This window comes from Spermophilus citellus (assembly GCF_964194105.1).
Source record: "Spermophilus citellus genome assembly, chromosome: X".
NCBI lineage: Eukaryota > Metazoa > Chordata > Mammalia > Rodentia > Sciuridae > Spermophilus > Spermophilus citellus.
The window spans coordinates 4,174,615-4,191,595 of NC_138190.1; the positions used below are offsets into that span (position 1 = coordinate 4,174,615).

The 16,981-nt window shown below is 44.4% G+C and overlaps 1 protein-coding gene across 1 annotated transcript in view; it reads right to left on the bottom strand.

Annotated features, from left to right (window-relative positions):
- Positions 1–10,363: 10,363 nt before the first annotated feature.
- The window catches only part of ANOS1 (anosmin 1), a 155,884-nt gene continuing 149,266 nt past the window's right edge, over positions 10,364–16,981 (bottom strand). Inside the window, exons 12-14 of the mRNA XM_081276515.1 lie at positions 16,581–16,801; positions 15,254–15,395; positions 10,364–13,741 (exon numbers count right to left, since the gene is read on the bottom strand). Of these exons, the coding sequence (XP_081132641.1) occupies positions 13,683–13,741; positions 15,254–15,395; positions 16,581–16,801 (422 nt within the window). The 3' untranslated portion in view covers positions 10,364–13,682. The remainder of the gene's footprint in view (positions 13,742–15,253; positions 15,396–16,580; positions 16,802–16,981) is intronic.

Genomic DNA, 16,981 nt, shown 5'->3' on the forward strand with positions numbered 1-16,981 from the left:
AGAGGGAGACAGGGGCATTTTGAAGTCGTGAAGCTTTGGGAGAATCCCTTGGAAAGACACAGACTGAGTTTGGCAGTTGGGAAGCACCAGCCCATAGTCTGAAACAGACTCATGCTTGAGAGTTCTCAGGTGCCATTTTTACCAGGAATGCAGAGCGTAACAGAAGGGCTGGGAATGGCATGGATGGGAAACCAAGAGTCTGTGACCAAAGCAAGGAACCTGTTGAAAAAGTTCCCAGGGTCAGAGATGGGTCACATGGGGAACCTGTTAATGCCTATGTCATAGGGTCTCAGACTGGCAAGGAGTTCTCAGCTTAATAAAGGATGGAGCTGTGAACCAGGATGCACCGAGTGTAGGTCTCCCCGGATTCTCCTGGAAGAGAGATGTGGGTGCCACTGTGGGTGCAGGTAGAAACAGAGAGGCTCATCTGGAAACCTCTGAAGTCCACCAAGCACTCTGGATGGGACCAAGCCAACTTTTTCCATGTGTGAAACACAGTTATATGAAGACATTTTCAAGGGTGTAGCAGCTATCCATTGCTGTGTAACAAAACAGTCTCAGCATTTTAAAAATAAAAGTTGAAGCTGGGCACGGTGGCACATGCCTCTAATTCCAGAGGTTCTGGAGGATGAGACAGGAGGATCAGGAGTTCAAAGCCAGCCTCAGCCAAAGTGAGGCCCTCAGCAACTCAGTGAGACCCTGTCTCTAAATAAAATGCAAAATAGGGCTGGGGATGTGGCTCAGTGGTTGAGTGCCCCTGGGTTCAATCCCTGATACCACCTCCCAAAAAAGAAGCAAACTGGGTTCAACTCAGAAACAAAAACCAGGGCTCAGAATCATAACACTTCTTTTATTTCTATGCAAAAAAAAAAAAATGATTTTAAAAGAAAATGAAAGTTGGCCCAAGGCATAGCTAAGCAATTAACAGATGGAGTCTGGCCAGTGAGCTTTCCCCAAATTGCCGGATCTTTCCATCACGATGAGAAATAAAGATGGAAAACAGTACAAAGACATTATTTCTTAACAGATGGCCCCAATTCTCACAACTTCCAATCGACGGTGTTGACAGGGAGGTAGTGGGAAATGAGCAGTCACAGAAAATTGTCGTCTAACTGAGCTAACTACTGAAAATAAATCCCACACAATCTGCAGTCTGGTTCAGATATCGAACGTCTAAAAAATTCCTGCATAAGTATCTGCAGATAAGATGCCCCAGAACATGTGCGTGTGTATGCAGAGGGAGGGAAGGGTGTGGACACATTGGGAGGAATGCTGCATGTGTCCACACAGACATGCACACAAGGTCGCACAGACCAACACACACAGAGACAAGCTGCAGTGAAATATGGGCATGTCATTTTATTCTATTTTATTCTAATCTGTGAAATTGTTATGAACAAGAACAAGGTGGATGTCATAGGGTTTGTATGGAAAGATCAGCAAGGCACATTATATAGGTAGTGGGCACATTAATGGCCCTCCAAATATGTCTGCATCCTAAATTTTTTTCTGTTTTTTTTTTTTTTTTTTTTTTTTAATACTTGATTGAACTCAGGGGTGTTTTACCACTGAGCCACATCCCCAGCCATTTTTTTTAAAATTTACAGACAGGGTCTCACTGAGTTTCATAGGGGGTCCCGCTAATTTGCTGAGGCTGGCCTTGAACTTGAGATCCTCCTGCCTCAGCTTCCCGAGCTACTGGGACGACAGGCATGTGCCACTGCACCCAGCGGACGTCCTAATTTCTAGAATTTACATGCACGCTAGCTTTTGTGGCCTGGAGGAATTCGAGTTGCTCCCTGGTTGGCTTTAAAATAAGAAAAGGTGCTGGATCCTGTGTGTGGGGGGGCCCAAAGCAACCACAAGGTTCTTCTGGGATGGAAGAAGAAGGAAAAGAGATGGAGAAGGTAAAGCATTATCCTTTTCAAGGACCCAGCCCAACCGCCATGGTTCTCTTTGAAGATGGGGGTGGGGCTGGAGGTAGGGACGGGGCACAGGTGGGCATCAGAGGAGGTTAGAATACACATTCTCCCCTCTGACCCTGCAGAAGCAAAACAGCCCTGATAACACCTTCATTTCAGCCCGTAATGACCAGTATCAGACGGTGACCAGAAAGGTGAGCTCACAGAACTGCGTGGTTTCATGTCACCACGTTTGTGGTCATTTGTGACGCCCGTGTCTGGAAGCCAATGCTACTTCCTAAAGATGCCATTTCCTTGCAGGAGGTGTGGACGCCCCGGATGTGGTTTGGGAGCTGGACGTGACCTTGGAGACGCGGCATTGAGTTGTCACCTGTCAGACAGAACCTGCGACCTCTGGGTTCAGTCCCAACTGTGAGTCTGAATGTCTCGTTATCTTGGTCTTTTAAGACTCTACGCTTGTGTCACTCCATGGCATATTAAAAGTATCGGGTGTGGTGTGGACAGAGAGAAAAACCACACCCCAACTCAGCTTCTCCTCCTGAGTCCCATGGTGCTCTTGTGGCTTCTGACACCGGCTGTGGGGCTGGATTGTCCCCACACCCAGGCAAGCAATGGATTCTGCAGCAGCCACCCGAGGTGGGTCCTGTCATCCAATCGGTTCTGACACTCTCTACCTGGAGGTGCCATCGGGTGCCACGGGTCCAGGACTGCACCCCAAGAGCCCATTGCAAACCCCAGGTTGTATTCCCAGAGCTCCTGGACCCATCACCTGTAAATCAAGGCCCCCCTCCCAGGTGTGATCAGTCTGTCCAGGGAGCTGATGGCATCCCGGGAAGTGCACCCTCATATCGAGTGGTTTATTGTCAAGGGGATTACAAAGGGTACGGGGAAGAGATGCAGAGGGGGAGACATGGGAGAAGGGGTGCAGAGCTCTCTGTCTGCATGTGGCCCCCTCCAGGAACAGCCACATGATCAGAGACCCAGAAGCCCTCTAAACGCTGTCCTTTCTATTTTTATGGAGACTTTGCTACCTGGACATGGTTGAAGCATGAGGGACGTGGCAATGCCGCTGGACAGGAAGGGTCTGCTCTAGTGCAGTGGACTGAGCGGGAACCACTACCCAGTCCAACTTCTTGGACTCTCTGGGCTGCATTCCTTTCTCCAGGGTGGGGCAGGAGCCCTTCCGAAATGGGGGTGCATACATTTGCTATCAGACAAGGGAGGTGTGTTGGTTAGCCTTCCACCACTATAATAAGATACCTGAGATAATTCACTTAGAAAGAGAAAAGGTTTACGGTGGCTCACAGTTTGGGAGGTTCCTGTCTATGCCATTGACCGCATGGCTTTAGGAGGCAGCTTCTCATGTCATGGACAGGAAGGAAAAGAGAAGAAAAAGGGGCCAGGGTTCACGGATTCTCCTAGAGACCACACCCCAATGACCAGAGGACCTCCCCCAGCCCCCTGCTCTTAAAGGTTAGGACACTTTTTAGCAGTGTCACCCTGGGGACCACGCCCTCAACTCCTGAGCCTTTGGGGACACTCCAGAGTCACACCATAAGACCTCTCCTGCTACTGTCTAGCTTTCTCTGACCCCATTTACGTCCTACCTGTGACTCCACAATTTTACTTTTCTAAGACCAATTTCTCTGTGGTCCACAGCTCTTTCTGGAATTGACTTCTTACCCAATGGTAGACAGTTCTCTCAGTGCCTAAAACGAAGGGAAAGAATGGTTTCCAGTGAGCCACATTTCTCTGGCCAAGATGGCCCCAGAGAGTCTGCGCTGGCTCCCAGCAGATCCAGAACACTTTTGCAGACCTGGAATTCCCCAGAATTAGCCTCCAATCTCTCAGGCTTTCTGAGCTTATTGAATCAAGGACACTGGCCGTCTTCGGATAAACTTTATAGCAACGTCAAGCACCAACCAAGTGTTTTGTTGCTGTTTTAAAAAAATATATACTGAGCAAGAAAAGGAAAAGTGGCCGAGTATTTTTCTGCAATGCCAATCGCTATGTAGAAAAACGTGGAAGAACGAGAGATTATGGAGAGCACCCATTTTTAGGTTAATGGACAGTCCAGGCGAGTTGTAAGTGGAAAGTCTAGAGACTCATTCTGACATGTGGACTTGGACTTTTTCAAAAGAAGTTGGGGTGCTGAGGGCCATGGCCAAGTAGGAATGACGCATCGAAATTTCCTTGCCAGCGCACCCCATGTTAAATGGACTTGCCTTGGAAATTTGCTGTGACCTTGCATGTAAGGTGACCCTGCTCAAGGACGAGGGTGGATCCAGGTTTAGGGTGTATCCTGCAGGTTTTAGGAAGTATCCCGGTTTAGGACAATCTGGATTTCAGGCAGTTCCAGGTTTAAGGTTATTGCTGCTGGGAATAGGGCGCATCCTGCTGCCTGAGTTCCCGTTGAGTTCTCGTGGAATTGAGAAAAAGTATTTGGGACGTGAATTGGGTGGCAGCAGAACTGGGATTTCCCCAGAACGTGTGTGTAGAGGCCGGTGTGAGTTCGGGAATAAAGAATTGCTGTTTGAATCTACAAAGCTGTGAGTGGCTCGTGATCTTGTGCCCAGCCAAGACTGCGGCATTTGGTGGCCCGTACGGGGAATGTACCCGCGACCTTGGCGTTATCAGCACCAGACTGTGGCATTGGGGAATGACTCAGTACTGGATTGGGTTCCAAGCGCCATTCCGGGTTTGCCCTGGGTGGCCCCAGGAGCAGACCGTGTCCACCAGGTCATTTGTATGCAGGTCAGCCCATGCATTCCTGGAGGACTGGGCTTTCAGAATGAACTCCTCCTAGTCGGCACCCTGTCCCACCTACTCCCCCCCACCAGGAGCCCAGTGCGCAGCCCCGGGTGGGCAAACCCTTCAAGGACTGGGTATTCTCCTTTATTCCAGCCCCCAAGCCGAGCCTTTGTTTCCTGCGGCTCCAGTCTCCATGGCTAAGAATCCTGGACAGACATCAAGTGAAGTCCGAGGAGCCAAGTCCCCAATGTCTTGTGTGGCTGAGAGAAAACACAGCCCTGAATAGCAAAGAGCAGCCCCAGTGAGAGATTTCTTAAGGGGATCAAACGCACGCCAAAGACCTGGAAGAGCTCCACAGAGATGGCGGGAGCTCTCCTCCATCTCCACAAGAACACACACTTTCAAGTTCTCAGTTACGGGCTGGGTACTGTGGAACGGGTGTTGACGGGAGCTGGTGCCTCGTGGCCCAGCGGGGCTGCCCTCGGCTTGCTTGCAATGCCAAGCCCGTTGGCAAGACTCGTCTATTCCCTGAGTGGCACCCCAAGTGTCCCCTGTGCTTTTTACAGGGATGGGGGAGTCAGCAGCTGGATGGAGGCGGATGTTTTGGCTTTGGGTCTCTTTTGAGGAAGGTGGCATGGGACCAGATGATGAGAACACAGCCCCTGGGAGGGCAGAAAGGGAGGTGCACGTCTTCTCTTGTGCACACAGTGACAGTGCTATGGAGAGGGTCAGTCCTGCTGGCAGGTGGCAGAATTGGGCTGTGGGTACATCTCGGGAGTCTCTCGAAGCATGCCCAGGGCAAGGCTCTGGGAGGATGACGTAAGGGGGGCGGATACCAGATCCCTGACCTCTTCTCTCCAGCTTGGCATCAAAGTCACAGCTGGCCATCTGAGGGGAAGACGGGGTTGCAGGTGACCAGGACAGTGAAGAACATTTTGCACCGATGTCCTGGAAATTCTGGGCATCTTGAGCCAGCTGTTACCCTTAGCATGGCTCCCCTGGGAGTTCAGTCCTGGAAACAACTGCAGGAAATCCTAAATCATTGGGTGCCATTCGTATAGGAAAAAACAAAAACATTAAATCATTCTCACATGGACAAAAACATCCATCTACTCCATCGGCTAATGTTCACTCATTAGGGAAAATAATGCTTTGTGATATTTATAGTGAACATTTGACACAGTTCAGTCCGCAGCCACTAGTTTCTATACAATGCATTAACACAGGAATTTGGGGTAACATTTGCCCATGAAATATACCTCCAGCCGGGGGCGGTGGCACACACCTGTAATCCCAGCAGCTTGGGAGGCTGAGGCAGGAGGATCGTGAGTTCAAAGCCAGCCTCCGCAACTTAGCAAGGCACTAAGCAACTCGGCGAGATCCTGTCTCTAAATAAAATATTAGAAAGGGGTGGGGATGGGGCTCAGTGGTTAAGTGCCTCTGGGTTCAATTCCCGGGTACCAAAATATGTGTGTGTGTGTGTGTGTGTGTGTGTGTGTACCTCCAAAGTGTGTCCTCGATTTGTAGTGTGATCTGACTTGGCAATTATTTCGGGACTCAAAAATATTGGGTTAAATCAAATCTACCAACCTCATCATTTTAATTTTATCCCAATCATCACATCAAACCTTCCAAAAGAATTTCTATTTAGTATTTTTTTTTTCTTAAAATCTCCATCCTAGACTTCCCAATTCACCATGCAGTTGGCTCTTTGACCTGCAGGGGTCAAACCCTTGCAGACCCCAGGGCGCTGAATCACTGTAAATAAAACCATATGAATGTAGCAGTTGTTGGGAAGTCCTTGGTAAATCCTTAAAAGGTGCATCCTAGAGTCTCCCAGATTTACTCAGACCCTGAAAATGGAGGGATCTCTCTCTGGGCACAACAATAAAAGCAATGACAGTTTTGTCCTGTTAGAGAGGTAAGGTAGGGCGGAGAAATCATAGCAATAGTGTGCATAAAAGTGGTAAAAGTTGTGCATTATCTATCAGGGTCCACGCCAGAAGTCAAGTCCTTGGAGTGCGGCAGGGAAGCTATGCTGTGGCTCAATTGCAAGTCTTTCATTCTGCACCAAGAGTTTGGAAAACCTCATGTGGCAGCTGCGTGGTTGAACCAATCAGAACATCACATCAAAGCCTGCACCATCAAGATTCTGAGGGACTCAGTCAGGGGTTGATTCAAAAACAAAGAACAACCCAGAACAAACAATAAGCTGCTTCCAAAATATCAAGTCACCATGACATTCAGCTTCCTCTCCATCTATACATAGATAATAGCTTAGTGTCATACAGATGTATTGCAGTAGAGACTTAGATACATAGTATTCTATGCATACATGCATAGTATTCATGTATATATACAAAGTGTTTCATATTTATAATATTCAAAATATAGTTTTCCATGCACATGTGTGCATGGTATTTTGTGCATATATACATAGCATTTCGTATGAATATGCATAGTATTTTCTACTGGCACACATACTTACGCAAATGTATCTGTGTGCTTATTTATGACAGTCTGTGTACAAGTTCATCTTTGTGACTTGAGTTTGGGAGACAGCAGGCTGGCAGGAGGAAGGCTTTGGCGGTTTACTGAAGAACCGTGGAGCTAGGGGGTACGTGCGCGCGTTTTCAGATCCTGCCAATCACTAGCCACCTGACCTCGGGCAGTTGACTTCAATAAGCCTTGCCTCACCGTCCTTAGCTTTAACACATTGTCAGTCAGTCCCAAAGGGCACTTGAAGAAATAAGCAAAGGAAGACAAAATAACACACTTACTACCTTAGAAGGAGCCAGTCCTCGGTAAATGCGAGTCTGGAGGCTAATGCTACCAGTAGCCTCTCCAGTAAATTCTAACAAACCTCAAGGATGGTCTTTTGCTGCACCCAGCAGCTCAGCCCTTCCAGAAAGTCGTGAGGGATGTTTTGCATTATTTGGAATGAAATCCATTGCATTGGATTGGCTGCTGTGTGAGATGAGGAAGGAGATATTGAAGGCGAAAAGGTCAAGTCAGGATCTGCTTTGGATTGCAGGATGGTCTGGCGCTCTGTACAATAACTGATCAATTCTAATTGGCCGTCTTTGACTGCCCTTAAATCACAACCACCTGCCTTTGGAAGGCTATTTCAAAAGGCGAGGAAAAGAGCAATAATTTCTGCTAACCTTCTAGAAAGAACCACAGTTATATTGGACGGACCCCATACTTTATCGGTATTTCCCACGATAAAATTCTCTATTGCACCCAAAGCAAGTTTGAACGGTGCCCATTCTATCTATCCCTGTACCTATGTGTACTTATTTGCCTATATGCTCATGTCTGTATCTGCACTATTATGTATCATTTAATCCAGAAAATAAAGTGGGGGAAAAGCAACCCCAGTGCAATGAAAATGTGAAGCTTCAATATGACATTTTTTGCATCTTCAGTTCAGCAAGTAGGGACATACCTAACAATGGTCATTCTGTACCTCCTCAAGGTCTGAGGAGTGGTCTGCAGCTCTGGGCACATATTAGAATCATCCGGGGACATTTTAAAATGACATTGATGTGCACGGTTCACTCCTGACCTGAAGGTGCCGGAGGAAGACACTGTTCTCCTTAAAAACCCCCTTGAGGGTTCTCATAGGCAGCCGGTTGTGACAGCCTCTGACCCAGGGTGAGGGTCACGCTAATCATCAGAGCCGATTGTTCCAAACTCAACCTTTAAACTTTGCGTTAATCTGAAACTTGATTCTGTTTCCTACTCTAGGCGATGTTTAGTTTTCTAAACAATGGTGAATTTCAATGTCCTTTTATTTCTTCAGGTCCACTCTAGACCATAAATGTGCCACACAATTCCTCTCAGGGAAATGATTTTTTTTTTTCAAATCTATACATTTTACTTGCCCATAAATTTAGTTTCATTGGATGCATAGATTTTTTTTTTCTAGACAGACTTGTTAAGTACTCAGCCATTTTTTGAAAGCAATCCATTGATGGAAATTCAAGATAAAATCAGATACACTTTGAGTTGATCGTTTCTACCGTGTTAAAGTTGAAATTCATATAAAGTAAATTACATTCTGCTTTAGAGGAATGTGAAAAAAGGAAATATTTCCTTAAGCTAATTTAATTAGGGAATTGCATGTGTTTTAGATGTTCGTCTGCTTAAAACACATTGGCTTGTACACATGTGATAAAACTTGCAAAGAATTAAATACCCACAAAACCTCACATGTACACCTTAGCCTGCGTGCGTATGATATATGATGTGTATCAGCATCAATTTCCTGGTTGTGATACTGTGCTGTAATTTTGGAAGATATCACAGTACGGGAAACTAGATGAGGGGTTGGAGGAATAATCTCATGATTCAGCCAGGCGTGGTGGCACACGCCTATAATCCCAGCAAATCCAGAGGCTGAGGAAGGAGGCTCACAGGTTTGAGGCTCACAGGTTTGAAGCCAGCCTCAGTAGTTTAGTGAGGACATAAGCCACTTAGTGAGACTTTGTCTCAAAATAAAAACTGCAGAAATGGGCTGGAGATGTGGCTCAGTCATAAAGCACCTGTAGATTCAATCCTCAGGGCCAAAAAAAAAAAAAAAAAAAAAAAGTTCAAGGTAGAGAAGAAATGGGTACCTACCCTGTGTCCCAATTCCTATTTTCAAATTTCAGTTCTGTCACCCCTAAATCTACTTTTCCTTTAACAACAAGGTCCATCAATCACAAATCAGTAAACATTCTACAACTTATAATAATCTTATAAAATAATGATTCTATATTATAATCTTATAATATACTTATAATATCTACGAGTTACTAAACAGAATGTACATTTAATACCAAATACGCCCTCCACCCATGTTGGCATTGGGGAATTAGGTGGTATTACTAATATCACCTTTGAACGGAGGCGAGATTCACACAATGTGAAATGAACCTTTACGAAAAGCACAATTCAGTGGTATTTCGTACATTTTCAATGGTTTACCATCACGGCTTCTGTCTGGTTCCAAAACATTTCCATCAACCAGAAAAGGAAGTCCCATACCCACGGAGCCAGTCCCTCCCCTGCCCTCTCCCCACAACCGGACGAAGCCCAGTGTACTTTCTGCTCCTCTGGATTGACCATCCTGCATCCTTCCCCCACACCTATTCTTGTCCTATGTAGCCTTCCGTACCTGAATTCCTGGTGGTGCTACAAACTTCATAAAGCTGTACTTAGGTAGGGGAGATTTTAGGCCTTCCATATTTTATGGAGTAGTAAAAAGAGACATTTGAATATATGCTATGAGTACCGCATAGATCCTCAATTTTCCGGATACATCCAGGCAGGGAAAAGCAACTTAAAACTGCAGACTCCAGTTTTACTACAGATTAGGAGTTGCAATTTTCAATACGATGAAAAAACCCTGAAGTGTTGATTGTCAAACTCCAAAATATACTCGTTAAACTGAAGTTCTGTCCTGTTCACACTGAGCAGACGCCAAATTCCATTCATACTTTCGGGGAGACTTAGATATTTTGAAACTCTCATAGGACACTGGTGATTTTTCTTCTTAAATTAAAGGAAAGAGAGAAGGGTGGGAGAGAAAGAGAGAGAGAAGAGAGAGAGAGAGAGAGAGAGAGAGAGAGAGAGAGAGAGAGAGAGAGAGAGAGAGAGATTTCTTTAAGAAATGAATGGATCAAATCCCCAGACAGGTTTAAAGATGCTTTATTACCGAATCAGTATGTGCAAACTCTAACGGGAAAATAACGCAAGTCATGGAATATCAGGCTATGTACAATACTTTCTTGTTTTTTTACAAAACGTTTTTTACAAGATTACTTCTCTCTAAATAACATGACAGACATACACAGAAATCCGACTGTTTTTTTATTACACACATAAATAAATACTGACTTTCAATGACTGCGAGAAGCAACATGACTTCTACAGACCTTTTGGGTGAGAGGGTAACAGCTCTGTTATCTGCAAACTACAATATAATTAAAGAAGAGGAAAAAAAATAATAACTTTATAGAGAACTCAGTTAATCACTCTATAAACTGTATAAGTTGCTAAAATATTCAGCAGAGGTAAGACAGTCAGGAGGTTCCAAGCCTTACAGGAAACCGACCGTGGTCATGCAAAATCATAGGTGAGAGTGCATATCTTCATGGATTCCTTTACATTTCAAGATGAAGTTTCAGGTACATGCAGATACTTAGCCTTGATGCTCTGGGTATGGTGTAAATCTTCATTTATTAAGATTTAGAGTTATTTGCAATTATGGGGATGTGTAAATTTGAAAAACGGTGGACACAGTGTAATAAAGGATATAAATAAGTCAGTATTGTACATGGCATTTGCTGATACATTGGGCAAGATTAATATGTGCTCTTGCATGATACAGACACAAGCTGAAATTCAGTCTGGAAACTACATTTTGCACTGGATGTAGGAACAAAATTAGAGTCTATTAATTTCTTGGCTAACCCACAGCTCCTGGGGCTTTTCTCCTGCAAACGATTAGGTTTCTTATAAAGGGCAAATTCTCATCTTTTCAGTAAACATCACTCTCTAGCACCAGTTCTCAAAGGGTCTTCTCGTGCCCCCCGGGATGGGTAAACACCCTGCAATGCATAGCTCCCTACAGCAAAGACCTCTGCAGGCTCAATTTAAAAGTGCTACATTTGAGAAATCCTGATTGATTTGAGTCAGTTCATGTGGGTGTCAGGGAGCAGGGTATTTCTAGGATTGGGGTGTGTTTTTAATCTGAAAGTATTACTTAATAAACATTTCAAAAATACCTGTCGTAAACTTTATTCTCTTTAATATGTCCTATGCTGTAACAAGCTATTTAAAGGACACATGGTAGTTTGTAAAAATCCTTTCCATGAAATTCCACTTAGAAAAAGATCTGAGCACAGAAAAATTCATCACTAAGGAGTGAATCTTATAAGTGAAAATAATGTAGATAGATGGCTGTTGCATATATCGAATTAACCATCTGTATCTGGTGGGGGGATATTATTGATGAACTCTATTTTTTTAATCATTGGATCTACTTTTCTCATTGGAGAGAAATGCATCTAATTTCAATAAAACACATTCAAAAAGGATGAACTAAAATGGTATCTTATTTTGGAAAAAAAAACGAATAGATTTTGTCACTTTTATTAGGGCACTCACATTTCTAAAATTCAAAAGAAATTTAATGATTTTTGATGATTTGATTATTACTGGGGATTACTAAAATTCAAAAAAGAAACGTATTTCTTTTACTACTTCATTAATAGTGTTTTCCTTCCAGTAACACTATTAAAATTTAAAAAATTGAGTACCATAACAAAATCAGACACTCATAAAAGCTGTTTTGGATTTCTTAAGGATGATGTCAGTTTCAGATTCATCATCTGAACTGAAAATATATTTGCTCGGGGTCTTCTCCCCAGACAAAAGAAGCACGATTAAATTTTATAACATTAAATTTACATAACAATTGAATAATATTTTTGTATCTATGCATATACTCCTGCATTTTTAACTATACAAAAGTATAAAACTCTGCTGGCATAAATATTTTGACTTGTTTTGTGACAGATTTAGGTAAAAGACATGCATGTAGCCAATCGTTAACGGTTTCAGTGTTGTTGAAATTTTAAGAGATTGAAATTCAGATGCTGGTAATGACCCTAGAATCCATCATAGTTGGGGATAGCGAATGCATGCTCTGGTTATTTCCCTGTAGGTGTAAGTACCTGGGTAATTTCGTATAGGAGTACATCTTCACATGGATATATGTACAGACATAGATGAGCACACACACACACTGGTGCTGCATAGACGCACATCTATGCACATTTTAAACCACATATGTGCGTGTTCCCTCAGCTCAAATAGTTCTGTGTTTTAGGTCGCCCCCTCCGCCCCCCAAACTCTGCACCACCATTATCCTGATGACGTATCTTGACTTGAGTTCATTGTACTTGGGGACGGTCTGGAATAGAGTAAATTTTCCAATCAAAAAGATTTAATAGATTTGAAAAAGTAAAGGTTAGTAAAAGGGAAATTAATCATCCTTTCGTTCTAATCGATCAAAGACTTATTTATTTATTTATCTTTTACTTCATTGAGAATATTCTCACGTGCAAATTAGCTTCCTTAGATTCAGAAAAGACACAAACTCGGTAAAGGTCTTTCAAAAATGCTTACGAGTTCAGATCTTTTCATTTGAAGCAAGACATTTTTTTGATTTCTTGACAGCAAAACAAAGCAAATTAATAGTTGTTTTCTGCACTAACAAAATAAATAAGTTAACACATCAGGAAAATCTCCCACAATGGGCGAACTACTAAAAGGTGTCCTCGAAAAAGAATTTTCATTGTTCCAAGGCAAAAAATCTAGGAAGCATCTTAATGCATTGAGTTCCTCTGCTTTGTGGTGTCTTGTTAACAATAAGTTACAGACTGAATCTTCAGTATTCTTTGTGTAAAAAGAAACCTGATATGCTTAATGTGGGACCATTTTTAGATTTAAATTTAGGAGTATAATTCAGACTACAAAGTCTGTGAGTTAAAAACCACCCATCCATGATAAAAAAAAAAAAAAAAAGACTCTTATGAAAGATTGGAGACGTCAGGCCCAAAGGCTTGTAAATCAAAACAATAATTTAATCAAGTCTGATTTGTGGATTCAAGATATGTGGGATATGCATGTGAACTGGGTCCTGGTCCCAATCCTCAGCTTTGATATTTTACTGTTCCAAATTCAGGGAGATCTTGATTCTGCAAATAGTCAATCGAGATGAGCAAAACCGCAGACAAAACTGAAATTCAGGGTTGACTGGACCTGGTCTTGTTTTTGGAGGGAACTCTTGTCCGTCCTGGTGACTGACTGTGATGTTCCAGGAGCAGCTGGGGCTAGCAGAGGTGCACAGAATTGCCCGGGAGAGGAAGGTCTCTCAGAAGTACCTGCCGCTTCTTTGGGGGCTGGTGGGGGGGGGGACGTGGCGATGTCCCCGGTCCCTCCAAGCCTTGGAGCAGTTCAGTACCTTTCTGGAGAAGGCTTGTAATGATGCAGGTGATGGTGTTTCAGCTGGGGTCCTAGAAGTGACAAAACCTCTCAGTCACATTGCCCCCCACATAGTGAATAATAGTGCAGACCCATGGACTCGTCAGGATGGCTGTGGACTGCAGCTAGCGCTCGCTGCCTCTTTCCTATTGCAACCCTGAGGGCCCAGACACACGTTCATTCATTCTCTGTCTTGCCCCAATTTTCCCTTCCTCTTTCCTTGTGCCCACCCCCAAACCGTAAAATGACCAAGAGAGAAGCTCCTAATCCTTCATGCAAATCATAATCTTCTTTATTATTTCCTCCAAACACCATTTTAAAAATGAACAAGTGATTTTGGTAAACAGAATTTCAAAGGAGATTTGGAGAAACATTTTATTCAACCGTTACAAATGCAAAGAAAGGGCTCGCAAACTCTCTCATTGAGACAGTTTTTGTTTTTCTGCAAACTACAAAGCAAACCAGGTCATAGATGCAAATGCTATCCACTGTTTCAAAAAATCAGAGTTCAAGTTCAAAGGCAGGCTCAGCAACTTAGAGAGACCCTAAGCAGCTTAGTGAGACCCCGTCTCTAGGTAAAAAATAGAAAGGGCTGCGGAAGTGGCTCAGTGGTTTAGCGGCTCCTGGTTCAATCTCCAGTACCAAAAAAAAAAAAAAGATTAATCTCAATTTTCTTATCCATACACAAATCTTTAAAAATTGGCTTTTGAATTTAAGCAATAAAACTTTAATGAACTCCATGATATAAACATCATCAAGAGGCTATTCATTTGGGAAGAGTAGGTGAACATATTTTTCATCAATTTTACTTAATTTGACTCTAAATAGAGTAGATACATGGGTGTACTATAGGAAAACTCCTGCCATATATAATCGTAAAATCTCTAATAAAAAATGAGCATCTTCACAAAAATCAGTTCTTGTGTTTTAATATATGAAAATCTTGATTTTGCCTGGTGAGGTGGCACACACCTGTCTTCCCCGAGGCTCAGGAGGAAGTTCAAACCCAAGCCTAGCAACTTAGTGAGGCCCTAAGCAATTCAGTGAGACCCTATTTCTAAATAAAAAACTTAGAAAGGGCTGGAGATGTGGCTCAGTGGTTAAGCACCCCCCCCCATATTCCATCCCTGGTACCAAAAATAGTAATAATAAAAATAAGATAAATTCTCAAAAATATTTTAAAAATTTTAAACTTAAAAAAACTTCAAAGTGATATGAAACTATAGGCTTTTCCCACGTGTCCTTATGGATTAGGAGACAAGGAAAATGTATTATGTAGAAAATAAATTGGGAGGAAGGAAGGAAGGAAGAATCTAGAAGGAGTCAGGCAGGGTCAACAGGCATGCAGTAAGCACCCTCCACATACTTTTCACTAAAGCAAATCCAGTAAACAGAATCAGGTGGGGACCATCTTGTTCCAGATAAGGAGAATTCCTGCTTCCCAGACATGCATACTCACTAATGCCTTGTTCTCACTTTTCACCAAGATCTTTCCCTGCGCCCGCAGGGCCTGCCCGGGCACCTGGCCCCCTGAGTCTACTCACTGTGGGCAGCCGAGGGCGGCAGGCCTGGGGTGCGGAAGGTCTTGATGGTGGCGGGCCCTTCTCCTCCGGTGGTTAGCACTTGAACTTCCAGCCGGTAAAGGGTGGAGGGCCTCAGGTTGGGCACCGTGAGCACGTGATGGTCCTGCAGAGTGACATGCGACAGAGGTTCATCAGTGACCTGGGAGGACACGGTCTGTGGGGACCAGAGTCTCAGAGGCATGCATGTTGGCTGGCTTCTGAAAGCCACAGTTCAGTCTGGACAAGGCTTCTCCTAATTTTCTGGACTTCTCTATATGGTTTCTTAGCACCTGACTCAATGTCTGGCAGCCCGAGACCCTTGGCAGAGTTCAAGTGTGCCCAGATGCCAGTTCTCAGCCCTCCCATTCCCCCCCACCCCGATTCCTTCACATGAGACTCTGCCATGGAGTAAGGTTCTCAGCGGCTCATCTTGTGATGTGAATTCTTGATGATGCAAATGTCGGTGAGGGAGCCAACGAGTCTCCCGACCACACAATCCACCTGTCAATGCCCATACCCGAGTCCAACCGTGGACATTCATAAAATCACGACTTTCCCGTTTCCACGGAACCCCTCCTTCCGGGATTTTTAAGGTGTTTTTGTTTCGGATTGTCTTTTGAATTTTGGAGCAAGATTTGGATATTCTAAGAAGGTTTTCAGACAGGGTAAAAAAAAAAAAAAAAGCCCACACATGATTTTTTTTTTTCTTCCCAAGCCAAGGAATTAAGTGGCTTGGAAGAGTATCCAACTAATTAGGGGCTGTCGCCAAATTTGAATGGGGGGGGGAGGAAAGACAAACAAGAAACTTCTTTGAGCTATTTTTCCCCCCAATTCAGCACTTTAAACAGGGCATGTCCACTTGGACAGAGGGACACAGGGTTACCAAAGATGGAAGGGAATGGCTGGGTTTGCTTTGGATAGAGGTGGGGTAAGGCCTGTGGAAGGTGGCCCTACCAGAGAGTGGGTGACGACGGCGGCATCTGCCAGTTCTTAACTCTTTCCTTAAATATTTATTTTAGTGGTAGATGGACACAATAATTTTTATTGATTTATTTTTATGTGATACTGAGGCTCGAACCTCCCACGTGCCGGGCAAGTGTTGCTGAGCGACAGCCCCAGCCCCAGTTCTCAACTGGGGTCCTTGTGACGAGGTCGAGCGCTCACAAAAGGATGCGCTCGGGGGACAGGGGCAGAAACGGGAGTCCAGGTCACGGCGGGCACCGCACGGCCCGCCTAAGGTACTCCGACGGCCATGGGAAGTGAGCCTCGGATACCCACATCGGGGGTCTGGGGACCAAGGGACACCTACTGAAGGCAGGATCTGGGACTGTGAGATAATGCTGTTGGGCAGACTGTTCTGCCTGCTCTCCGTGGTGATCTCCGCCCACGTCACTTGAAACCCAGTCATGGGCTGGTAGAGGTTGGCCTTGGTCGTCTTCCAAGAGAAGTGGCCAGTGATGTTGACATCTTGGACGACAAAGGAGGCAGAAAGGTCCTCTGGCTTGGCCAGGACTTTGGACAAAACGGGACCTGTGCAATGCAAAGCCAGGAGGTCAGGATCAGGCTCCTGCAGAGAGCGTCCCCAGGGGCTGGTGGGTGTGTTTCTCACACAGAAAAACAAACTCATGGCAACCGCAGGCAGCTGGTCTGCAAGGAGGAACATCTTCAAAAGGGTCACCGACCACCAGGGACCTGGACGGGCAACAAGTT